General features: G+C 42.3%; 3 protein-coding genes across 6 annotated transcripts; 1 reads left to right on the top strand and 2 right to left on the bottom strand.

Moving 5' to 3' along the window:
• Window positions 1–135: 135 nt before the first annotated feature.
• Window positions 136–3,324, top strand: dnajc8 (DnaJ (Hsp40) homolog, subfamily C, member 8). The gene is made up of 9 exons (XM_080516581.1): window positions 136–231; window positions 1,099–1,200; window positions 1,676–1,732; window positions 1,839–1,905; window positions 2,029–2,123; window positions 2,206–2,277; window positions 2,437–2,528; window positions 2,614–2,689; window positions 2,785–3,324. Exons 1-9 carry the CDS (start codon window positions 160–162, stop codon window positions 2,908–2,910), a joined length of 759 nt encoding a protein of 252 aa, XP_080372707.1. The 5' UTR covers window positions 136–159; the 3' UTR covers window positions 2,911–3,324.
• Window positions 3,325–3,596: 272 nt separating this feature from the next.
• Window positions 3,597–14,688, bottom strand: clk2a (CDC-like kinase 2a). 4 transcript variants are annotated; one of them, XR_013937051.1, is made up of 18 exons: window positions 14,549–14,688; window positions 12,469–12,662; window positions 12,093–12,381; window positions 10,948–11,038; window positions 10,058–10,124; window positions 9,365–9,481; window positions 8,985–9,151; window positions 8,469–8,563; window positions 8,200–8,329; window positions 7,799–7,881; window positions 7,506–7,585; window positions 7,321–7,411; window positions 6,491–7,211; window positions 5,702–5,757; window positions 4,808–5,044; window positions 4,385–4,705; window positions 4,026–4,113; window positions 3,597–3,934 (listed from the first exon to the last, which is right to left on the bottom strand). XR_013937051.1 is itself a non-coding variant. In XM_080515548.1 (13 exons), exons 2-13 carry the CDS (start codon window positions 12,660–12,662, stop codon window positions 7,023–7,025), a joined length of 1,593 nt encoding a protein of 530 aa, XP_080371674.1. In that variant the 5' UTR covers window positions 14,549–14,688; the 3' UTR covers window positions 5,880–7,022. The 4 variants fall into 4 exon arrangements, 1 of the variants encoding a protein (XP_080371674.1); XR_013937052.1 differs by having other exon boundaries at window positions 4,808–4,964; XR_013937053.1 differs by lacking the exons at window positions 10,948–11,038; window positions 12,469–12,662; window positions 14,549–14,688 and having other exon boundaries at window positions 12,093–12,156.
• A 3,385-nt stretch (window positions 14,689–18,073) lies between these two features.
• LOC308144498 (histone-lysine N-methyltransferase SETDB1-B-like) lies at window positions 18,074–23,957 on the bottom strand (the record flags this gene model as incomplete). The annotated part of the gene is made up of 8 exons (XM_080515622.1): window positions 23,910–23,957; window positions 21,921–21,995; window positions 21,466–21,759; window positions 21,179–21,352; window positions 20,230–20,431; window positions 19,423–19,496; window positions 18,550–18,740; window positions 18,074–18,187 (listed from the first exon to the last, which is right to left on the bottom strand). Exons 2-8 carry the CDS (start codon window positions 21,982–21,984, stop codon window positions 18,074–18,076), a joined length of 1,113 nt encoding a protein of 370 aa, XP_080371748.1. The 5' UTR covers window positions 21,985–21,995; window positions 23,910–23,957.
• Window positions 23,958–25,011: the final 1,054 nt, after the last annotated feature.

The raw sequence follows: 25,011 nt of genomic DNA, 5'->3' as shown, positions 1-25,011 counted from the left end.
AGCCCCGTGTATTCTTTATTGGTCAATACTATAATTCAGTTATATATCAATTTATTTGACAAAAATTACGCTTGAACGCGGGAAACGGGAGGGAGAGGAGAGGTCATAGTCACGTTGGTCACGTGGTTCCGTGACGTCACACGTAGACCAGGGGAGAAAATGGCGTCCGCCGGGGGAGAGCCTTCCTCTCAGACTGTGTCGGATGAATTATTTCAGAACTTCTACACGGAGGTAACCCGGCCCACGTGTCTCACTGTGCTTCCAAGCCGCCTCTTGCACTTCACGCCCGGGTCGGAGTCTTTCTGGTCCGCAATGTTGTTGTTCATCGCCCCCGGGGCCTCGCGCACGCGAGAGCATCTGCTAACAACAAGAAGCTAACCATTACTGAGCTGCTCGTGGGGGGGAAAAAAATAAAACACTGAATAATATAGAGAATTATAATCTCACGAAAACTAATTTAGTTTTCCTTAACGTTAACTATTCCTCAGGTGGTCGTTGTGGGCCGTCTGTGTGGCTGAATCGTGTAGAGTCTCAGTTATAAAGGTGCAGAGCAACAGCCTATTTGAATGGAAGTCGAGGGAGAATGTGTTGCAGCCAAATCCCGATGTCTTTGTAGATTAAGATAATTTTTTTTTCACCCAAGATATCTTGATTGGCTCAAACAGTCTGTTGTCCAGCTAGTCTCTTCTCAGTATCAAAGGGCATGTCTGTTCACTTTAACCCTTTCTTCACTGACTAAATGGTTTTGGGTAATATTGAGGTCTGTGTTGTATGTGCATGATTCCTGGAGGTTACAGTATAATAAGGCATTACACTTTTGCTTTGTACTTCTCAGAGATGTGTTTTGGCCTTCTGCTTTGGAAAAGTATTTTTTTATTTCCAGTTCATTTAAGTGATGCCCCTCTCTGTATTTCACAATTGATGAATTAGATGATTTTGCGGTATTTATTACTTGTATTAGACCCTATTTATGATGGAAAATCTTACAGATAACTCATGATATTGTAGGACGTTGCAAACAATTGTACCAGTCCCAACAAAAATCCAGTGAGAAGATCATGCAGGTTTACCGAATTTGTCTTTGCGTGTCTTTTTCAGGTGAAGCAGATTGAGAAACGAGACTCCGTGTTGACCTCCAAGCAGCAGATCGAAAGATTGCTCAGACCTGGTGCATCATATTTCAATCTCAACCCCTTTGAGGTAACCAGATGCTTTTGTGTGTGGAAATGTAGTTGCTTCATCAAGTCACTGTCTGAGTGTGGTACATGTTCCCCTGATGAAGCATCTTAACCTTCGGGGGGGGGGGGGGGGGGTCTGGCTGCAAATCTCATTTGCAGCCAGACTTGCTGCCATCCTACAAAGTTGCCCAAGTCTACACTGAGACTTTTAAAAACACATCCATGTTTGTATAAAGACTCATTTTCATACATCTGTCTGACATGTTAAATTCATCTTATATGTGGTCCATTTTAGTTATCAACATTAAAGTGTTGCCATGCCGTTCATATGCAACATTTATTGTATATTCCTTAAGGTCTTCTTGTCTTTTGGGTAATATTGAGGTCTGTGTTGTATGTGCAGATTATGTCATGTTGACATGACAAATAGAAATTTTTATGTCAAACAGTTGTTTGTGATATTTGATGACATTTTCTGTAAATATTTAAACGTCAAGGTGCTGCAGATCGATCCAGAAGCAACAGATGACGAACTGAAAAAAAGATTTCGGGCGGTAAGCAAAGCTGATCGTGGTTTAAAAAAACAAAAAGGTTTTGTGTTGTGTTTTATTTGTGGAAGATTTGCTGTATTTTCTAATCGCGGTCTCTTTAAATGTGCAGTTGTCCATCTTGGTCCATCCAGACAAAAACCAGGACGACCAAGAAAGAGCACAGAAAGCCTTTGAAGGTAAAAAAAATGAAAAAAATCTCACATGTATTAAAGTTATTGACAAATAAAGAGGGGTAAAGCTACAGCTATCATTGTTTGGGTTTTACAAGCTTTAGTTTAACATGATGGTCTTGTGTTTAGCGGTGGACAAAGCATACAAACTCCTCCTGGAACCAGAGCAGAAGAAAAGAGCTTTAGATGTAATCCACGCAGGGATGGAATATGTGGAGCATAATGTGAGCAGCCGAGACATTCTTTGTCTTACTTTATTTCAGTTTTTACTCTGCGAATGTTCATGGAGGTGGTGTTGTTCGACAGGTAAAAGAGAAAAAGAAACAGCTGAAGAAGGAGGGGAAATTACAGGATGTAGAGGAAGATGATCCCGAAATGGTGAGGATGAACATGTCGAGATGTTAGAAATGGACACTTGAGTTGAGATTACAGTATCATAACGTTCAAGTGTATGGGTTGTTATTGCTGGGTTTGGGTTAAACACACATTTTTGTCGTAACGGCCAAATTATAATATACGTTGTTTTTCACTCTGCAGTTCAGACAGGCTGTTTACAAACAGACCATGAAGCTGTTCGCGGAGCTCGAAATCAAGAGAAAGGAAAGGGAAGCTAAGGATATGCATGAAAGGTAAAATGATGGATGTCTCTCTTTTTTGAATTTTCTGTTGATTGTATGCAGTGTCATGAATCTCTTGTTTCTCTCAACTCGATAGGAAAAGAGCCAGAGAGGAGGAAATCGAAGCAGCAGAGAAAGCAAAGCGAGATAGAGAATGGCAGAAAAACTTTGAGGTACACAAGACTTGGGGGTGCTCACCTAGTATATTTGAAACGACTGCATTTTGGTGTGATCAGGGATTTTTTTTCATGTGCATCACATATTTCAGGAAACCAGAGACGGGCGCGTAGACAGTTGGAGGAACTTCCAAGCCAAGGGCAAGGGCAAAGCTAAAGAAAAAAAGAACCGGTCCTTCCTCAAACCCCCCAAAGTCAAGATGGAGCAGAGGGAATGATGTTGTAAAATGGGACTTTCATTAGCTTAAAATTCACTGTTGTGCGTCTCCCCAACTACCCCCCCTTGATGTCAGCAGTCAGCTGTTTAATCATCATTGCACAGTCATCGGGATTCTTGTTGAGTCACCACTCCTTCACCCTGACAAAACGTAGTTTTGTACCTGGTTTTCTAATGTACATATCTGTGATCCGGAGAGAGATCCTGCCTGCCTCGTGCGAGGAAGACAAAAACTGATGCATCTTCCACTTGTGATGAGGAAAAATGTTTTTTTTTTTTGTTTTTTTTAAATAAAGCTTGGTCTTAACATGCCTACTTGACTGTGGTCTACAAAGCTGAGTGTGTGTGTTTGAGGGTTCATATGTAATCCTGTATTACTTACTGGAACCTAAACGGCAACAATCCAACAAGCTGTCGTGACAGTATTTCTGAATGCTCTCGCAGAAATGTTTGTTTCAAGTCAACATAAAAGTGTATTTAGTTTTGATACCCCTGTTAGCTCTGCATGTCACTGTTTGTTAAAATACTGTAAATAAAAATGACAAACACCTCACGGGTGTTTCTTTAAGATTATTTTTTTGCCCATTAGTCTTGTGGAAAAATTAGAAACCAACTGGAGTGCTAAGAGTGAGAAGAAAAACACCGATATGACAATGAGAAAAAGTTGTGTTCTTTTATCAAGCCAGTGTCAAAGTTTACAGTCCGTACGAACAAAAAGGAGCAATGATTGTCTACGACAGGAAAAATACACAGAACAATGAATAATTCTTCCCTGGTTTACGTTTCCTCATTCGGATCTCCTTTTAAGTCTCTTGAATATGGGGATGCGTCTCTGCTGAAACGTACTAATAGTCCTGACACGTTTCGTGTCACATGACTTTGCACGGATCTCCTGCGCCTGTAGGAGCAGAGATGGCAGGAGCTGCACTGGAGCCTCGCATCAGGCCGTCCAGACTGAGGCCCTGAAAGGCCCCGAAGAAGGCGTCGTCCTTCACAGGCGCCGGCTTCCTGGCGCCTGCGGTCTGCTGCGGGAGGGAGGGACGGTCCGGATAATTAAATTGAGATGAAGGCGAGCAAAGACATCAAATTCAGTTTTTAATCCGTCAGACGTCTTACCCTTGGGAGGCAATGGTGGCTCCTGAAGTGAGTTCTCCTGACGGTTCTCTCGGCGTTCTTCTTGGCCAGTATGGCCTGCTGGCGCTTCCTTTAACAAACGGCACACAGGAGCATGAGAGGTGGCACATGGACAAGAGCAGATTATTCATGTGAGGAAGCAGCCTGATCCTCACTAAGCCAAGTGTGTCTGGCCAGAGGTCTGAGCTGGATGACGGGACAGTGACTGAATAAGTTCATTATATTGTTTCTCCCAATATTTGAAGAGCAGCAAGTCATTCTTAATCATTACAAAACAGCTATGATATTATTTGACATTCAAACAAAAGGGGTTTTTAATTAACGTCAGTTTTACTTCTCACCTTTCTTTCTTGAGTTCAGCCTGATACGATCTGAGCCAGGAGTCTGGGACCTTCTGAGAGTTGCAGGGAAGGCTTCTCCTCCTGCTCACGCTCTTCCTGCGGCTGAAGCTGCTTCTTCGGACGGACTGGCTCCTATTGGCGACCCTCTTGGTGGAGGAGCTTTTCCCCGACATGCAGCTGGTGAATTGCTTCAGGGGAGCGCCCAGCGACATGAAGGACTCCATTTCGAGGACTGGTTTTGATAAAGTGTGCGAGCACGGCTCTTGGAGGTACTTCTTAAGGTTCTATGGCAGTGTGGCAATCGCAAAATGAGGCTGTAATCTGCAGAAAGAAAGAAAAAAGGAAAGATCATGTCAATTAAAGAGAACGGACATCAAGACAATCTAAATAACTGCGTAAACATTAAACGTCTCAGGCACTGACCTGCGAGTGCTATCTCATCTCAACACAATCCGCTGATGGTGTCACTCGCCGTCGTGAATCCATTCAACGCGTCGCTCCCAGTGCTCTGCGGTAGTATCTGCCTCTGCTCTTATGGGCGTCTGACTGATGACCTCGCTGGTCTTCCAAGCAGGATTAACTGAACACGCAAGAGTCGTTTATCTCATTAACAGCCGGGGAGCTCCCAACCTCTTAGCAGACCGACCGACAGCTGCTCGTCTACAAGGAACCACAATACAAGTTCACAATCAAGCATGCCACACCCCGTGTGAAAAGTACCGTGGCTATTTATTCACCCATCACCCCTCTGACTGGGAGTGAGATCTAACGAGATAATTTGGTGCTGAGCTGGTGGAGGAAGCCTTACAGATGGAGTGTGGACAGACTTAATACGTTGAGGGTGATGCTCTTATGACGCAGTTTTTTTTTTTTTTCTTTCCCTCAGCAAAGACTCAAGTTTCATTGACTGCAAATGCTGGAAGGAGCCGCGTCACAAAGCTGAATGACTCAGTCAATTCACAGATTCATTGAGTGAGGGAATGTTTTACAGGGGAACAATGACTTGTGATTTGTCCTCAAATAAATACACACTTTGTTACAGATTTCCCTTCTGTAGACATCAACGCTTTCTTAACAGGAACTTGCAATTATCATAAAAAAACAGCAGCTATAATTGCATATAAAATTAGACGGCTTGTCATTTTATAGTCTGGACTATATATGCGTCAATGATTATGATGGGGCAAATTCTAAATGCTGTATAAACAGTCTGTTGAGGAAACGACAGGGTTTAAGAGAAGGGGAGATAGATTGACAGCAGGGTGATGGCACTTTACCGACAGATGGGGCGGCCTACACTGCAGTTCATGGACGCACCTGTTGCAGCAGATCTCTTGTGCTTCCTTCTCTTTCCGGTCTCAACAGGGCGACAGCTGACCATGTTTTGGAAGGGAATGAAAGAGAGATTAGTTTCTATTAGAAGTGAAAAGGATAAGAATAGCAGTACAAAGTCGGAAGAAGCTGTTGGTAGGCACACTGATACTTGAGCACCATAAACCTTTGGCAAGGAGGACTTTAATTCTACACAATAGTACATATATACAGTATTATACGCTTTAATTTCATACAAAAAAAACCCAAACAATTCATGTACAGGTGGGGATATGACCTATGACACATAATAAATACCATCAATAAGAGCAGTGTGCTTAACCTCTGGAGATTTCAGGTCAGACCATGAGGAATACGGAGAAAGGCAGTTTAAATGTGTGAGGACATTCCCGGAACTAATGGCGAACTGAAACATGAGTCACTTGCTCGCACCACACCCCTGCAAATACATTCGCACACACACACACACACGCACACGCACACAATACTGCGTAACATAAACATAATATTCATCAACAAGACAGGCTGCAGAGGCCCGTGTGAGGAGTGTGCATTAGAGTTATCGTCCCGCTGGTGAGACACAACAGACCCACTGACTGGAGCATGACACAGAGGAAAGTTTACTTATTAAAAACAAAGAAAAAAAAAAAAAAAAAGGGATTATATGAATGCAAGTGCTTACTTAACAACGTAAACAAAAATGCTTGCAACTTCCAAAAAAAAAAAGTGATGGTAAACCAATATTTATGTTCAGATTTTAGCATGGTAGAATACCTTGTGTGTCTCCAAATTAAAAGAGTTCTAGAGTGAGGAGCGGGCTGGTCGCTGCACGTGTAAATCTCATCTCCTTTTCCTTCTTTCATTGGACTTCGGGGTCGGAAGACATTTCTTGACCATCTCACTGCTAATTTCCTTAAAGAAGTGAGCTGCTTTGTTTACATGCTAATGTGAATCATAGAGAGGTGGACGGATGGGAGGAGGGCGGGCCAGAGGTGGAAGAGGAAGACAGGCGCTGCATAGAGGGCTACGTCGGGTATAAACACGAGGGATCTTTTTGTGGCCTCCGAGGCTGGGACTCCAAGAAAAGATTTCGGATTTGCCTTGTCCTTTTGTCGGTTTGCTTTTGCGGTCTGCTCCCTTGAACGAGCTGCAGAGGTGTGACACCAGCAGGGTGGGGAGGCGGAAAGTTAAGGTGTCCATGCTTTATTTATGACAAATGGATAAATCTCTGAGAGCCAAGATTTCAGCTGCTCCACATGGGAAGGATCTGAACTCCTCCGTTATTCAGTCTCTGAGGGCTTGTGGGTCACCGGCTGATGTCCCGGTTCCCCTCCCAGTTCTTGCTGCCTGCAGCCTCGCCCGAGCCCCCGCTCTGGAAAAAAGGGTGTGTGAGGGAGTCGGCCAGCACCAGCCTCTTGGAGGGCTCGTACTCCAACATGCTCTCGATGAGGTCAAACAGCTGGTGGTGCTCCTCTGCCTCCGACAGCAGATACCGCTGATGGAGAAAGGAGGGGAAAATCAGATATAACAAAGAGTACAGGATACAGGATAACATTTTCCGGTGTCAGACACATTAAACATTCATTGCTCTCCATTCGTCTTACCCGTAGGGGTTTGCAGTTTTCTCTGACGTATTTCCCCGCCGAGGAACTCTCATCCCAGTCCAGGCGACCGCGATAGAAGTACTTCTGCTTCCTGAGAGCCCAAAGTAAACAGTGGAAGCGATTATGAAGCTGTGTTTTCATGCGAGTCCGACACATCCGTTGCGAGTGCTTCAGTGTGTTCTGACCTGGTCTTACGAATCATCCTCGATGGCACCGGACCTAAGATTCTTTCCATCATGGCCAAATGCTCCCGATTGTCATGAGTCTGAAAGAAAGATCAGAAAACAGTAAATCAGTTGAAAAAGAAAAACTAATAATAATGAAGATGTACAAATATTATAAATTATTCCCGCAGAGGAGGACGATTCATGATGCAGATGTAAAAAAATATATATATATATAAACAATATCATTACCATTAAAATCTGGTGTCAATCCTTCGATAACTGCCTGGAAAAAACAAGGTGTTGATGTTTACCTGAAATAAGGTGAAGCCCAAGTAGTACTCGAAGAGGATACAGCCGATGCTCCACACGTCACAGGGATGACTCCAACCCAGTTCTGACGAACAAAAACATGTTGTGAATACATGAAAAACCACGGCTGACAGTGTTAATACTCGCTGACATCACACTGCATATTTCAAACAAACTGCATTTGAACCTGAACTCAGAAGGTTGCAACTATCAAGAGAAGGCAAGAGTTTCAATTTGTCCTCCTTGCATCAGGCCGCAACCAAAACCTGCCGCTTGCGGAAAGAGAGCGACACTTGCTGACACTGTTGTGTCTGTGTGAACATATGACGCCTGTCATAACTCGGGTGACTTTGTTTCAGACAACAAAAGGGAAATAAGCAGACAAACATCCGCGCAGCCTCACCTAGTATGACCTCAGGAGCCCGATAATGCCGCGTCGACACAATGGTGCTGTGGTGCTCATGGTCGAATGTGGCACTGCCAAAGTCTACCACTCGTACTGCCGTACTCTTAACCGTCCGCTCTTCTCGTTTCTGCAAGACACGGAAAAGCAACTCTGTAGTTTTAGGTTGTGTGCAAATGTTTGTCCCCCGAGATACAGTGGAGGCGTTTTATTCACAGAATGTGTGACCCAGAAGGAAAATCTGGTCGGTTTCTCTGATTGCACTGTACCTTTTCCACATTGTAGGACATTGTGAAGTCTGAGTTGACAAACAGGATGTTCTCGGGCTTCAGATCTGTGTGCGTCAGCTTGTTGTCGTGCAGGACTACAGAGAAGCAAACATTGATTATTTAGTCTCGCATATCTGACAGCGAGTGCCGTTAAAGCCAATTCATGCAGACCGTCCGATCGTTCAAGACCAATTTCACTTTCGGGTCAGTTCAGTCATCATGACGACAAAAAGTCATGCTCAAACAACCCTGAGATATAAAAGATTACGTTTACAATTTGAAGGTTAGTAATCTGAATGTCAGTATTGATGGAGAATTGCTCTTGTGTAATCAAAATTGGTCAACTAGACGAAAAATGTCTCTCAAGTAAAGCCACCTTTTTAAGTTAGATTCTGCCAGAACACCGTCACAAAGGTTGACATGCAAGTGTTTATACTCTCAGATTCATTGTTTATTTTACTACTAAACCAGTTTAGTCACAAGTATGTTTAACGCAGGCGACATGAAAGAACTTACACTTCACAGCGAGGCAGATCTGGTAGGCCATGTGTCTGACCTGACCAATGGAGTAGGGTAAGTAGTTGTTTTCCTTGAGGAAGTCGAACGTGCTCAGGGCGAGCAGCTCGAAGGAGATACACATGTGACCATGGTAGTCGAACCAGTCGTACATCTGTACGCACAGGCTGAAAGAAAAACAACGCCAGAGGTTGGACAGGAATGCAGCTGATCGTCTATGAACAGAAAGTGGTGCCGACGCAGCAGCTGAGAACAACAGGTTCAAAAGAAGCTTGACGCTGCACAACATTGCAAGGTGACTCTCAAAACTTGACTTAAGCTTGGCTTAAATGTAAAAGCGAAACATGACTGAAGAAACAAGCTTCTCAAATCGCACTCACAATTTGTTGTCTGGGTCTTTTTCGTTTATCTTCTCTAGTACATTGATCTCCAGCCGAGCTGCTTCCTTGTATTTTTCCACATTCTTGATAATTTTCAGCGCTATGTGCGCTCCGCCCCTGCAAAGAATAAGACAGTGTAAATACAACCACAACATATTGTGCATTACTTTATATTTCTTTCATACTTGAAAGAGTAAATACTGATCTTAGAAAGGGGCACATCTGGTGCAGTGAAAGCCTGACAACAGCCATGTCATGAAATTAGGATCTATGAATGTTATTAAAAACAATTTTAAGAGCAAAGACTGCAATGTCCCTCCAGCAATTACAGTTAGTTGAAAGACGTTAGGCCAGTCTAGGCCCCTTAAAATGAGAGCCTGTAAGGTACGTTTCCAGACCTGTCGTGTCACGGGACAATAAATCCTCCTCGGTGAGCGAGGCACAAGGGGGGCAACCAGTTACCCATGGGTGAGAGTCAACAGAGGACATTTTCCCACATAGTGGAATCATTTTACATTGTCCAAAAACATAAATAACTGAAAGCCGTTTAACTATAACTGTAGTGATGAAAGATGAGGGTGCATATATAATGCTCAATTCAGTCTCAAAGCAAGCACAGTGGAGCAGTATTCCCTGCAGCGAGTCTTGTAAATAAGACCCCCGGAGGCCGACGGTTGTTTTTCTGAGACACACCTGCGATGGTCAATGCACTGCATCACCCTCCCAAAGGTGCCTTCCCCCAAAGTACTAACGATCTCATCTGCAACACAACACAGAGAGAAAAGGAAGAAAGGGGGAGAGCGAGGGGAGGAAAAAGAAAGTACAGGAGCATTAGACATGTGGAAGCGAGCAAGAACACGACTCACAAAAGTGCAGACAGGCGAATCAGCGCTAGCGCGCATCCCCTTCTCAAAATGCTGCCCGTCCAATCTGGCAGGTTCAAAGCACTTTGATAGCTCAATGAATGACACTACGGTACATAACAAGGGGGCAAACATAAAGCACTCCCTTCCTTTGATGACTAATTTGCAGCCATCGAAATCAGGGCATATGGTTTTTACACAAAAGGTTAGAAAAGCAATGAATAAAACTGAGAAAATTAAAACTGATTAGCATTTCTGCTGAGGAATAATCCCTCTCAGAGGAGGTGGTAAATAAAAATAACTGTATTTATACATGGACTACTTGTGCTACGCTTGATAAGCATGTTAGACTTCTACAACATAAAAAAAAGCCCTCCTATAAGAGAATAACTAGTGTCAATTATAGATTAGAGAACTGAGTTGTAAACTACCGCACAAAAGAAACAAACAGCTGCACATGGGATTCTATGTTTAGGAAAGTCTTGTAACCTGTGAAACACAAAAGGCTCCACAGCTTTAAAACCTAGAACGAAAAGAAGAATGTATCTAAAGTTCCTCTCAAAATCTTCAAGATTCATGAAATCCACCCCGCTAATTCAGCTAGAGCGTTCTCGCAAGGCATCAGCATCATCATCATCAGGCACTCCCATGTCATGTAAATGCTCTATGCTTTAATACTCATATGGAGAAGGGTTACGATAGAGTAGTGGCAGTGAGTACATCTCTCTTGCAGGACGTCCCCACTCCGACAGATCAGGTGCCCTTCCTCGTCGTCTCTCACACTCAGTGCCCGCGTCCGGCTGTCGCTCCGCTGTTTGCACACCCAGACCGCCATCAGCAGGTCACAACACGACCGGAGGTGACAGGGGGGTATCGGGGGCAGCCGCAGCCACAGCGTCGGGCGGCACAGGCGGATGAGGAGGGAGGAGGAGGGTGGTGTTGGTGGTAGTAGGTGGTTGTAGGTGGGTTTCGTGGTCATGGGGCGATTCACGCATGACACCACGTGAAGGAAATATATAACGATAGGGATATAGTGCAAGGGAACAAGTCAAAGATCACATGTTGTCCTCTGCTCCTTTCCCCCCTCTACCCTTAAAAACCACAGCTGCTTACAAACAAGGAAGCAACTGGCATATCCATTCATAAACGCAAAACCACTTTAGACTGTAAGTAAACTATCTCAGAACTTATCAGTCTGATTTCTCAGATTAGAATAGGCGGAAGGTTAAAAATGACAGGACGACATGTATTCAAAGTAGAACACATTTAACCCCTACAGTTGCACTACATGTAATTCAAGCCCTTGCTCACACTTCATCTAGGTGTTTTTAATAGTATTAACAAAAATTTAAGCTCATATTTGGAAGAACATTTTCACTTTATCCCCCCAGTCTATCTTCACTAAAAAGCATATGATACTAAAGGACTGCTATCACAAATATCTTCAGCCTTGTTTTAAAATCCACTGAGAAAAACCTGATTACAATTTGAGAAAAAGAAAAATGCCACAGGAATAGAACAGAATAGTGACTAGGTGTAACTGAAACACTAAGAAAGCAATGGTGGGTGTGCGTGTGAGGAACAGCAAAAAGTGGTGCTTCATCATTAACAAACCGGCTTGAAAGCATAAGCTTGAAAATGAAAATGCTCTGCCAAAATGAAACGCCAATTTGAGTAAAAACCCGACTTAAAACGGAAAGAAAAAAACCTCGACAGAACACAAACAAATCATAAAGATTTTACTACTTACCAAATCCAGGGGCTGTAAAGAGGAAATGGTTAGGGAAAGAAAGAGATAGAGAGAGCTGAAGGAAAGAGAGAGGATGAGCAAGTTAAACGGCAGCCTCAGGTATGGCTGTACTCACCGAGGATGATGGGCTATAGGACCTGGTTCTACGCCGCCTTCGTTTGTGCTTACGCCTGCTGCCTTTCCGCCGGTACGACTCATCCCGTTCGCGCTCCCTCTCGCGGCCGCGCCGATAGTCGTACATGGTAGCGGAGAAGTCGCGTTGATAGTAACTTTCGGCTGCTCCATGTGGCTCCCTTTCCCCTCTCTCGCGGTCTCGCTCTCGGCTCTGATCCAGGCGTCTGTATCCCTCGCAGTATCTTCGGTCGAATGGCCGGTGTTCAGTTGAGCGATTGTCATAGCTGCGGCTGAACAGGTGCAGAGAGGGGAAACTTGCTGAAATCCACAGTCAAAAGATTTACTTACCGAACGCGCAAGCATGGCTATGCACATACCTCCTTGTGTGTATGAAGCTTCCCTCCTGCCTGTGTCCCCGCACCCTCCGGTCCCGGTCTTTTTCTCGGTCGCTGCTGGACGAATACGAGGGCGATCGTCTGTGTCGATGTCTCCGGCCTCTGTCTCTGTAGCGGTCTTGGTAGCTGCTTCGACTGTCTCTTTCTGAAGACACGTACCGTCTGTTGTGAGGCATCTGGAGATGTATTGGTAGCACAAAATATCAAGTTGGGGGGTGGGTCAATCTATTTCCATGGGGCAAAAACCATAGTTCGCAGAGCACGAGCACCTATGTCACTGAAGAGGTTGGTACAAACACAGCCACAGAACCTCTCAAAATGTGAGAAAGTGTGAATTGGCCCAAAGCTGCTGATAAGAGAGATTGGGGGAAATAGTCAACGATGACCTGTGGGCTGCTCCATTGAAACAACCAGGCAATTCTCATGATTGGGCATGGGACGCAAGCTCAGGCTTGAACACCCTCCAGATGACCACCTTGTGTTTAAAGGCCAAAATCCCTGTGAAATGACCTTTAAACAGTCACTGCTGCAGACATGCATTCATTCCAACGAGGAATACAGTACTGAGACATGAGTGACAAAATGTTACAAAGTGAGGATGCTTGCAAAACCAGAGGAGTTGTTGGTTAATTTCTGCTCAGTAAAACGTTGCTGAGCAAACGAGCAGAGATCCTGTATTACAAACATTTATATATGGTCCAAACTGTGATATAGTGGTTTGCACTATTGCCCCACTAAAAGGAATTAATACACACTGAGTCAAGGATGAAAGTTCTCACTATGTATGCAGGTTTTCTATATACGCTCTGACTAACACACTTCAGTATCAAAGCTGTTGGTTCGTTTGCAACCCTTAACATTGTACATTATGTAATTGTATATTTATCTGTATGACAACTTGTCCATGTGTACCTTGCTTTTGCATGGGATTGGTTCTCACAACAACATGCGCTAAGGTTGGCCAACCCCATAGGGACAACAATGGTTGGATGGGTGGGTGTCTTAAGCACCTTTCTGGAGTAAACAGAGCTTGTGTGAATGTAGGTTGGTTCAAATTCTTCAGTCTATTTAAATAATCAGACAAACCCCATGATGTTTTGATGCCAACAAGTTATTTGCAGCACTCCAAATTTATCTTTGACTCCAGAAATAGTAGTTAATGCCAATATAAATGGGTTTACTGTACTCTGCCTCACAGTGATTATTGCATCATGGGATAGTACTATTTGTTTCAGACATGAAAAAAAATACGTTTGCACCATAATGTATATCATTTCATGCAGATGCATTACAGTAATTGACGCGCTACTTCAAATCACATTTAGAAAGCTGACGAAGTGCGAAGAGAAATGTCATGGAGGAGGAGTACATTTGAAAAACCACATTCCAACTTTAACGTGCGAGGAGGTGAAGCATGCAGCTCGTAAGATATGTGCAGAAAATAGTAGCAGCAGCTCCAGACTGCAGCTGGAGAGGGCCCGACTGAAAATATCGTGTTAATGCCCCTGTTGCACGATCCCAGTCAACTACTGGACCGACCGTCAACGTGAATTATAGAAGTGCTGGAGGCGAACGTAAACAAACACATCGGCGGGGGTGATGCGAAATAATCACCGCGGGATGCCACATAGGTCAGAGTTTAACTCAACTTGAGTTTCGGTACAACAGCACAGGGGTTCATATAATATGCACGCTTCATGCGTCGCCAGTGCTGTTTTTCTTTTTTTTTTGCCTTCCATGTAAGACGATGCAACCGCCGCATTAACGCCCGTGAATTCACCCCCGCCCCAACAAACGGCAGCGCTGCCTGCGTGCGGCAACTTCGGACATGTACAACATGAAATCATTAACTGACAGCGAAAATTAAGCAGCGGACCAGTAACTGCTCCGAGGAGGGACGTGCCGGTGGTTAGCACGAACTGTTAGAGACGAGCTAATGTAAATAATTTGACCGCCATCTTAGCTTGGAGCTAACGTGCTACACGGTGCTAGCCGCGGTGCTAACCGCAACGTCGCTCTCCGGCTCGACCCGCGACGTGAAAACATCAAACGTGACATTCACCGTTTTAGCAGCGAGACCCGTCCGCTTGTCCCACAAAAAATCCGTGGTGGCGAGTTGGGTTTTTCTATCCTTTGTACTCTTCTTTTTAACGCTCGACGTATCAAGCACCGTTTGCTAACGTGTAGCCAGCTGTATTTTCATCGTCCTGCCCACCACAGTCAATTCTGGTTCAGACCAGCGGCTGAAACGCCCCCTAGCGATAAACCGCTGACACTGAACTCCTCCGCGTACATCTGCAAGTCTCTACCTGTCCTTCTATTTCTTATAAACCGCGACACTAAACACTAAAAACAACATCGAAAAGAGTCGAATGTGCCCCAAAAACATGCGGTTCCAATAGCTATATGGCAGACTCATGTCTTAATGTTAGAAAATGTTGTGTGAGTTTGTTTAAAGATGAGATGGGGTTTTCTTTCCTTCTGTGAGGCAAACTAACTGTTAACAAGCGATAGTTTGCCTGAACAGAGAAAGAATTCAAGACTGTCCTGTGCTTGTACAGAGATTGGATTGTTTCTTCTCACGTACTTAAAAACTGACTACACAGAAAACTCCATCAGCCGAGGTTATAATTGATTTGTCTCCTTGTTAACAAGATTTCATATCAAATACTTTTTGAAAATTTTCAATTGCTCTCTGTCTGATTTCTCTGAACTCTGCCTCCTGAGGTTTCATGTGGAATTCTCCTGACAATTAATGAGTTATTTTCTTGTCATCAGTTCGAATACGACTAACTTAATTTGTATAATACAATTTTAACATGTCAATGGATTGAAGTTTAAAAAAAGAAGAACCAAAGAAACTCAAAATATCAGACTTTGCACTGTGGTGTAGTGGTTTGACCAGATGTTACAGGTTCAAGTCCTGGTCATGTCCTCCATCTATCCATTTGACATATGTCAAACTGTTTTTGATGCCCTCCTAAGACTTTTTCCATGAAATGTTTTTTTCGTTTTCAAGAAATCATGAAAGCCTAATGTCTGTATCGCCAGCTCTTGCAAGATCAAGACTTTCATAAAGAACTTCCACTTGTCAGGTAGGTTGTGGTTGCGGCTTGTTCTGTTTCTTTCAGTTGTCGGCAGTACCTGGGTTATCAGTTACTCTCTTGCAAGGACTCTCTTAATATCACAGACGCCGTGGCAGTTGGTGACCCTCTTGTAAAACGGGTGTGCATCGCGGGCTTGTAACCAAATCTCTGGAGCCTGCTGAATTTATAGCATGCAACTCTAATTTTAGATTTACTTTGGGGTCACCGAGGATTAAGAAAATAAATAAAAAAAACACTAGAAGTGCACACAAAGACAGGGTGGTCATTTATGTCAATTCATGAAGTTTTTGTCAAGAGTGTGATTGAAACGTTGCATCATGACATAAAGCATCATCTCCAGGCGAAACAGCAGCTTCAGTGGCAGGCTGCTGTCGCCGTCCTGCTCCACTGACAGACTGAGGAAATCTTTCCTCCCTCATGCCATGTGGCTGTTTATCTCCTCCAGGGGAATTATAAGTAAAAGTTGAGGTCAATGACCTCCAGCTAAGAACTGTGCCCATTGGGGGGAGTGTGGGCAACGTCAACAAGGACTCTGTGCAATACAAACAACACATCCAAAAGTACAAGACCCCATTGTATACATCCCCTTTTTTAATACTCTTGAAATTCTATATTCTGTTCTGTGCTAATGCTGCTGAAACTTTGAATTTCCCCATGGGATGAATAAAGTATCTATAAGATTAAAAATTGCCACATACAAGTGTTCCCAACAATTCTGAAAACCATTCACTTATTTATTTATTTTTTTTAAAGAAAGACATTTTTAAATACATTACAGTCATTCCAATTTGCTTTTATAGAGAAAATAGAAAAGCCCAACATATCATATAAAACCATTCACTTATATATGCACAAGTATATTGGTGAGCGCACGCTGAGAAACAGAGCAGTAAAGAAGATTATTTTCCTGAAGGGGACCACAAGAAAACTAGGACTACAGTATAGGACTGAATGTGTCATTATACTGAAAATAAATGTCTTTTTGAAAAGCAGCATGCCACATGGTTTTGATGAGTTACTCCCCTCAAGCTGTGAATCGACTAGTATTTCTTTCATCCAGATTGTGAAGTCTCCACAAAGCGAAAAAGAAAGTAGAGTACATCCAAGAGGACGAATCACATGATGGTTGTATTGCATGCGTTATGTACATCCAAGTTCTTTTTGATTCACATATCAACACGGACTCTCACTGTTGGGTCAGTGACCAGATCTTCTCTGGGGCACCACGTTTAAGGAAAAACCTTAAAGTCAATTGTGACCAATTTATTTCTTTTGGGGTGTCGAGACCTTTGAGACGCCACTTAAACTTTATCCAAAATAATTTTACTTTTATCTGTAATAATTGCATTCAATTAACTATATCTAGATCACCTCAGGTTGAAGCATTTGAGTGGGTACATTTGCTAAACTACCAATATTTACATTACTCATGTTTAGAGTTGGGATCAGAATCATTTTATTGATCCCGGAAGGAAATTCTTTGACATGGCTCCACACAGAATGAAGTTTTATAATGACTGTATTTGACTTTTACCCTGAAATAGGATCTGTATTTACATCAACTTTATTTATATACTGTAGCACCAAATGCAAGTCATTTCCAGGTGCTTTTTACAGATAGAAACCAAATCAATCCTGTGTATGAATTTAGCAAATTCAAAGGATACATAAAATGTGCTGATAAAGAACATTATTGTACCACTCACTGTAAAACTAACATAGACTCACAGTTGTAAAGTATGAATCAAATTATTTTATTGCCAAGTATAATAAAAAAAAGTTAACATTTCCACAGTACTCGAGAACCATTTTCAGCAGTGTGAGGAGCAAAACACAAAACAACGGTGAACAGCAAATAAGAAGTGCAAGGATCAGAAGAGAGGTAGCGCACGAAAAATAATGTAAATAATAGTGTGTTGGTGGAAGTACCGCTTCTTAACAAAGGCACAGAAAAGACAAAGTATAAAAATAATGGAATTTATCCAAATCTCAAAATTTTGCCAAGCACATATACAAAAGATAGCAAATATAACCAATGGTATATTCATTCCCTAGAGAAGAATTCAGTTTCAAATCAAAAAACACATGTGGGCGGTGTATGTGCACATAGACACTGAAATTAAAAAAAAGAAAAGAAAAATAAGATGGAGTTAAGAATGGCGAGGTAATAATGACTGTAGCGGTCACTTCATATATCTTTAAAAGAACTTGACTATCTATATACCTTCCTTTTGAAGGTAACGGTGCACTGGAGCCAATCCCAGGTAAACATGAACGAGATGAGGATACATTCTGGAAAGTCCATCACAGTGCAAGTAGTGAGACGCACGCACACACGCACATTCATGCCAATGGTCAATTTTATTGTGACAAATTAACCCCCACACATTCCCAAGGATATGTCAATATGTAGATACAAATAAGAATAAAAATAGTTGTCAGAAATATCCACCGACGTCCGATAATTCCCCCCCGTCCGTTTATTGTTGGTTTGATTTATCATTGTTCTCTTGCTGCTTTTTCAGTGCCAAAAACTTGGCCATGTGTTCAAGCCTCATGGAGCCTCTGTAGATCCACTCCTTCTGTTGACTCTCCTAAATGTGAAATCCAGATAGAATAACACATTATGCAATGAGAAAGAAAAACACGTCAGGAAAACCACATCATTCCCATTACATGATAGGAATAAAACGATGAACAAAAACAAGTTTCTCCATCTAAAACAAATGGCTCACGCTCCAGTCACATGCCAATGGCCCCATATAAGCAGTGAAAATGAATTTTACGCTCCAAAACATTGCATACTTTTGCACAGGATGATTTCTTAGTTCATGCACTGATTATTTTACAGCATTTGTTGATTTGTTTAAGAGGCCTCCTTGGGCTTGATGGGCCACCTGTAAAATGACTTGTTAAAAGGATTGTAAAAAAAATAAATAAATAAAAAGGTACTCACCTCAAAAACTACCTGCATCAAGCTGCAGTCGACTGTTGTAATCTCACACTTCTGCATCGTTTCTTCTAGGTCTACATTAATGTGTTGACCGACTTTGTACTGAGTTAAATGAGGATACGGCCAGTTTTTCATGTATTGCTTTAAGAAATCTTTGTGCGAGCCGTCTTGAATGTCGTCCAAAGAATTTTTCACTGTGAAAATAAAATAAAAAAGAAAATGGTTCACATTTTTACTGGGTTTTCCGTAGTAGTCAAATATGAAGCTCTATATTCAATTAAATGCTGGGATGAGTGTTATTGTTCAATAATTAAATCACAAAAACGATTCTACGATTAACGGCAAAGCAGAGTATGGAGGTTCTACACGTGAAAACTTTGCCAAATCATTTCCACCAGTGCCAAACTGCTCGTTCTGTTGCTAGCGACTCGTTTTGAAGCCTTGGGTGCCCTGGGGTGCATTTCCTCCCTCGCTGCGAAAAGAAGTCAACCTCTGTGCAGAGGGACATTGAGACAAAATGTCCACTCAGTCTAGAACCAAACTGTTGGGGTGAGCGTTGTCATTTTGTCCTGAACTCAAACGCCACGGACAATCGTGTGACCGGACTGGCTGGGAATGACCCAACACAACATGCCTTGTGTCTTCAAAAAAAAAAAAGAGCCAGAAGCTAAATGTTGTTTTGGTACTGGCAATATTTCCAATGGTGTAATCACACACGCTGTTGTTTATCCTATATATGCATGTTGCTTAAGGACGTCTTACCATTTAAAATGAAAATAAAATTCCTTTCTGACGATTTCGAAAGATAAATGGCATCAATTTATTGCTAATCTATATTAAAAAAAAAAACATATATGACAAAAACGTCAAACTTACATGGTTTGCAGATCAAGTGAAGTACTGGTAAACCAACATACATCGGAGTATGATCATCTAAAAAAACCAGGAACCTGGAAAATAAATATTTCCATTACATAAAGCATTTACATCTTCAGTAAGAATGCGGCCGCCTATTACAAAAGATGAACACGTTCGCTTTTCCATCGTTTCTTCCCGTGTGACACTGTTCTACGCTAATCTATTCTCTTCCATTACTTCTAAAGATGTCAGTGTAGATGATTCGGAAAGCATTCAAATATACAGAGAAATCAAAAACAAATTAAATGTAGTAATACTAATAGTAATAAATTTAAATTTGATAGCATTCATGGGAATCAATACGCTATTGCTATCATAAACCTACTTTCACATTAGCAAATGAGTCAAAAGACTTTTTTCTTTTGTATAAACAAAGTCATCACACTTGGAGTCATCACAGACTAGTTAGTCAAAATATCTTCATATGAGCGCAGCTTGTTATCTTGCAGCTGTGAGCAGTGTTCAACACGAACATGCATGATACGATAAGTTGCAAAAAATTAATTCTCACTTTATTAAGTACTAATAATTAATATAAAGTACTAATTTACCCAACAATTACCACGATCTAACTTTATTTATTTGAAAAACAGTTTTGACCACTAATCTGGTCAGAGATCAGCTGACTTTTTTTTAATTTTTTTTTTTAATTGTGCTCCTAAATCTTTTCTTGTCAGTGATTTCAGAGTAAGAGTTTCAGAGTTCGATTGTGGTCATGTGCAGCATCTTTTTTATCTTTTGAACAGGCGTTGGTCTGATACAAACCTTAAGCGGTTCTTTCTGCCGGGGAGCTCGGCCAGAACGGCAGGCTGGAACTGGAGCTTGTCGTCTTGAGACTGAACCACCACACGGGCGCCGACGTACAGCTCAGCCAGCTTTGGCGTTGCGGTGAAGGCCAGGTGGTGTCCCGATACAAGACTCCTCCCCTTTTCATCAAAACTAACTTTGTATCTTAACCGGCCATCTTCTGCGAAGAACAAAACACACAAAAAAATAGTCACTTTTTTTTTTTTTATCTTTTACTTCAGCGTGGTTTGATAGTTGGGATTGTGTGGCACCTTAAGCTTTATTTCCAAAAAAATAATCCCTGGAAGTGAAATGAATGTAAGCAGCAAATGACGAAATACTAATTGGTCTGATTTTCTTAAATTTCTAGTGAAAAAAAACCCCAAAAACAGACTCATTAAAGTTATATTTTAAGATGCTCACAAGCCAAATGACCTTTTTTTTTGTCTAAAATTACAGAACCCAAAGACTTTCAATGGCATTATCCAGACAGAATGAAAGGATAGCCATTTCATCAAACTCGTGTTGACAGCTTAACGCTGGTACACGCGACAGGATTTTTCAAAACGCCACAGATCAAGAGACCACACACTTGATGATGGCAAACCAGAGATTGCAAAAGATCTCTCATCCTATCAGCGCCGCCATCTCGGGGAGGTCACCCGCTCACACTAAACATATAGATTCTGGGCTAGAAAATCCACAAAAACATCCGTCGGTCACTTGCTCGTCCGCATAGCAACACAAAAAAAATACTTCATTTTAAAGTTGAGAAAAAACTCGATCACATGGAATACTTCCCCCCTCCCAATGAGGTTTCCACGGGATAGAGCTTTTCCTCTATATTTATATCCCGCCTCCAACCTTTTTAATGCTCGTCCACTACCACAAGACCACGGTCAATCTTTGCCACTGTGGGGTTTCTTACCCTTTTCAACGATCTCTACTACTTTCCCCCGAAGCCACCTCATGGGTCTCTTCCGGGCCAACACCTCCATGTCCAATTTCACTTCCACCTCTGGCAGGCTCGGGCTGACCTTTTTGGTTTCTTCAGAACCATGGGAAAAAATTGCTGATACTATCATTGTGGTATTGTCTGCTGCTGTGGGAGAAATGTCGCATTTTCAGGATTCGAACACCAATGACGCAAATAATCAACCAAACACATGGAATAATGAAAGCCTGTAAACACTGTACAAGCTGTAAAGGCCTTACCTTTACCGTTGTTGCTGTTAGTGGTCGATGGTTGTGAAGCAGTTGTCGTCGCTGCCGCCGTATTTGTCGTTTTCTTGGTCTTTGTGCGTTTAGCGATTTTTGGCTTATCAGCATATTTTGGCTTGTCATTGTCCGCCAAGAAATCTGAATCACTGGAGTTGTTTTCTGGTTCCCACGCCGCGTCAGCGTCCGAGTTGCTCAGGGACTCTGTGTCACTGTAAAACTGCTGAGGTGTTGATGGACGCACAGCACTGAGCCCCCGATCAGGAAGTCTGGTCAACATTACCACAGGGACTGCAAAAAAAACAACAAAAAAACAAATTAAAAGAAAATACTGTTTGTCGAACCCCCTTCACAGATATGAACTGTATCACACCTCCAACGCTCAACAGTTACAATAAACATGCAGGTCGTGGCTTAAATGTAAAGAAAAATTTACAATGTCTTGAACTCACCATGATGACTGTTAGGATTTAATGACCCCTGATACTTCAATCTTTTACTCAGGGGCTGATCCATTCCTACAACCACTGAAAAAGCAAAAATAATAATCTATAATTTATAATCACATGGACAAATATATTTTATATCTTTTATAGAAGACGGTAAATGAATCCCTGAATCAGTCAGCGATTAATCACATGGCCGACAGAGATGGACGTTCATACACTCACATGTAACAAGCATTTGACTTTAGACTAGAACGACGACGAGTCCTTGATGGAATAATACTGGGTTAAACTCTTTTTCTCTAGTATAACTGTAGATGTAACCTTGAAACTGTCCTGATATGAAAACGTCTTTTGATTCCCTTGGATAATGAAATCCGGCTTGAATCAATTTCAAGTTAAGCTGCTACAGGCTTGGTGGGAACCTCATTCGCATTTACTGGCCACCAAGGTAACACACATCATGAATATGAATAGGTTTCCATTGAAAAGAAAATTCACAGCCACTCCACAACAACGTGTGATGCTTTGTTGGGCCCTTTCACCTCAATGCCGACATCGGGCCGTGCACACGGCCACGACACAATGCTCAATGAGGGTGACTTTCACACCAGCTCTGTTTCATCTGGTCGAGAAGTTCACTTCAGGGACTTTCTGAGAAGGTCAACTTCGACTGGGCATGTGTGAATGCTCCACTGAACACTTAAAAACATGGCTCTCGGTTGCACTGGCAAGTAAATCATCTGCAGACTTCCCAGCTGATGTCGTGAGATGACGTGGTGTAGAGCGCACTGCATTTTGGGTAGCGACCAAGCAAAGCTCATGGTGCAAAATCAGAAGAAGCAGACATGTTGGGAAATGGAAGAAATGGAGTTGGAACACTTTCCCGGAAAGTGCCTGAAGTGAACTTTACTCTTGAACAAACGGGGCTGGTGTGAATGCAAAGGTGTGAAAATGCTCGGCTTCCCCAGACTCCCATATCATCCTGGTGTGAAAGCACCAGTCAACACCTCGTAAAGTTTCTCTAATGCACAGAGTTTCTCCACTTTTCTCACTGTCAATACATCCATGGCACAGCATGTGAAGATCATTGGGCTTCTCTCTCCTGCAGTCTATGACCTGGCCTGCGTGTGTCTTAGCGCATGATTACTAACAGTAAAAGTGGACGTTTGAGATCTTTCCCTGCTGTTCTCATCAGGCCTGTCGCCTGCTGATGTCAACTTCTTTCTTGCTCTTGGTCCTGGCGTTATCTCTCTTTATATTCCCTTTGTATTTTGGGGGATGTAACAGGACAATGAGATGGATAGATTGAATAGGTCTTGCTGGGCCACAATGTTTGCGCTTAATACCAATTGGTACGGTTACACGTATTGCTATCAATATATAGACACAGGGTGATGGAGGCTGGTATCATTATTAAAATTGACAACAAATCAATTTATTTAGGACCTTACGTTTTGTTTTTGTGCACATAAACTGACTACAGGCTCATAAATCTGAGTTGTTGGTTACCCCATTAGTCTTGCTTTGCCTGTGTGATAATTCGTTGTGTTATACAACAATAAATGGATGAACGCATATTAATTCCGACTCTGGTTGTCACTGTTCGTTATAATAGCCGTTGGAGCGTTACACCAGTCAAACAACAAACTCTTTGTCGTCTAAAATCGCAAAGACTGGGCGCAGAAGTGCATATATATTTGTTTACATTTCTGTACAGCTAATATTTGGTTTCCCACCACCACACACACTTTAATCAAATGTCTCGTATCGTTTATGGGACTTTAAGGTCAAAGCAGACGAATGTTGAGCCACCAAAGCACATGCACACCAACTTCTCACAGAAACCCAAAGTGTTGTAATACATGCAGCATTCTGCTTTGGAATCCTTTGCAAATTCTACTAACGGACATGCACTTCAGTGTGGAGACGTTAAGAGGAGATCTGATCAATGTAAAGGTAGAAAAAAACTTCGTGAATCTGTTTTAAACTTACATTGTTTGCTCTCCTCGTCTTCTTTTACGACGTACCACAAAACATGGCTTTTCCTTCCTCTCCTGTTCATTTAAAGAGCGGAAGTTGCGAGCCGCGTTAGCGCCACCTTGCGTGGAGGAGGGAACACTGCACCCGCTCTTTGACTGTTGAGTTCATTCATATGTAGTTTAATAATTTGTTTACTATTTTGCTAACCCTAACAAACTGCAAATAAATAAATAAATAAACAAATACATACATACATAAATAAATAAATAAATAACCATTAAAAATTATATTGTTATTAATTCTTTAAACACTGCTGTTGTGTTGTGGGGAGCTACAAGAAATTAATAAACATTGGCAGACTCTTTTTAATGATCTCCAATCAATGTCAGAAACAAATAACAAATAAAGAGAAGTGTATGTCAAGAAAGTTCTTTTAAAAGCCGGTGGAATGATCTTGCTGTGTGAAACAGATTTTGTGGGTGTGTCCCACTCATTTCTGGATAGATGCCCAACATCAGTGATCCACCCAGAGGCTATTCAAAAGAAATTAAAGATTAAAACACTCAAACACAGCCAGAGGCACGTGTCTATAAAAGGGTTGTAACAAGTATGTATTTTGTCCAAAGTGGCACAAGCCCTGTTGTGCTGTGAAGGATCTATGAGCTTGTGTGCCAGTGATAACATGTCTTAAATTGTCCTCCGGAGCCTTTCTTTCTCAGGTGATCTGCTCCTCCTGGTAGGTAGAAGTAGAGATGGAGCCATACGGATCCACCACCGTCTGGGCGCAGCGCACCACAGTCACCAGGAGAAAGAAACACAGCAGGAAGAGGAAGAAGAGAGCAAAGCCCAGGTCCACATCCACCTCCAACTGCGGTGCAGGTTGAGGAGCTTGGTCCATGTGGGCACTGGTGTCTGCTGATCCTTCTGAAGACGTTTCTTCTCTTTATTAGTGCAGCAGCATTGCTTGAGGAAGCGGCCTGTGCACCTGAGATGATATTAATGAGAATCATAAAAACAAAGAGTCAGAAAAATAAAACAAGGTTGAAAAAAGATCGTAATGCACAGAGAAGAGGTAATTATGAGAATGAGAATTATCACTAACCACTGCTTTAAA

Source organism: Blennius ocellaris, assembly GCF_963422515.1.
Source record: "Blennius ocellaris genome assembly, chromosome: 20".
Taxonomy (NCBI): Eukaryota; Metazoa; Chordata; class Actinopteri; order Blenniiformes; family Blenniidae; genus Blennius; species Blennius ocellaris.
The sequence above is the reverse complement of the archived record's forward strand: the minus strand, read 5'-3'. Positions and strand labels throughout refer to the sequence as shown.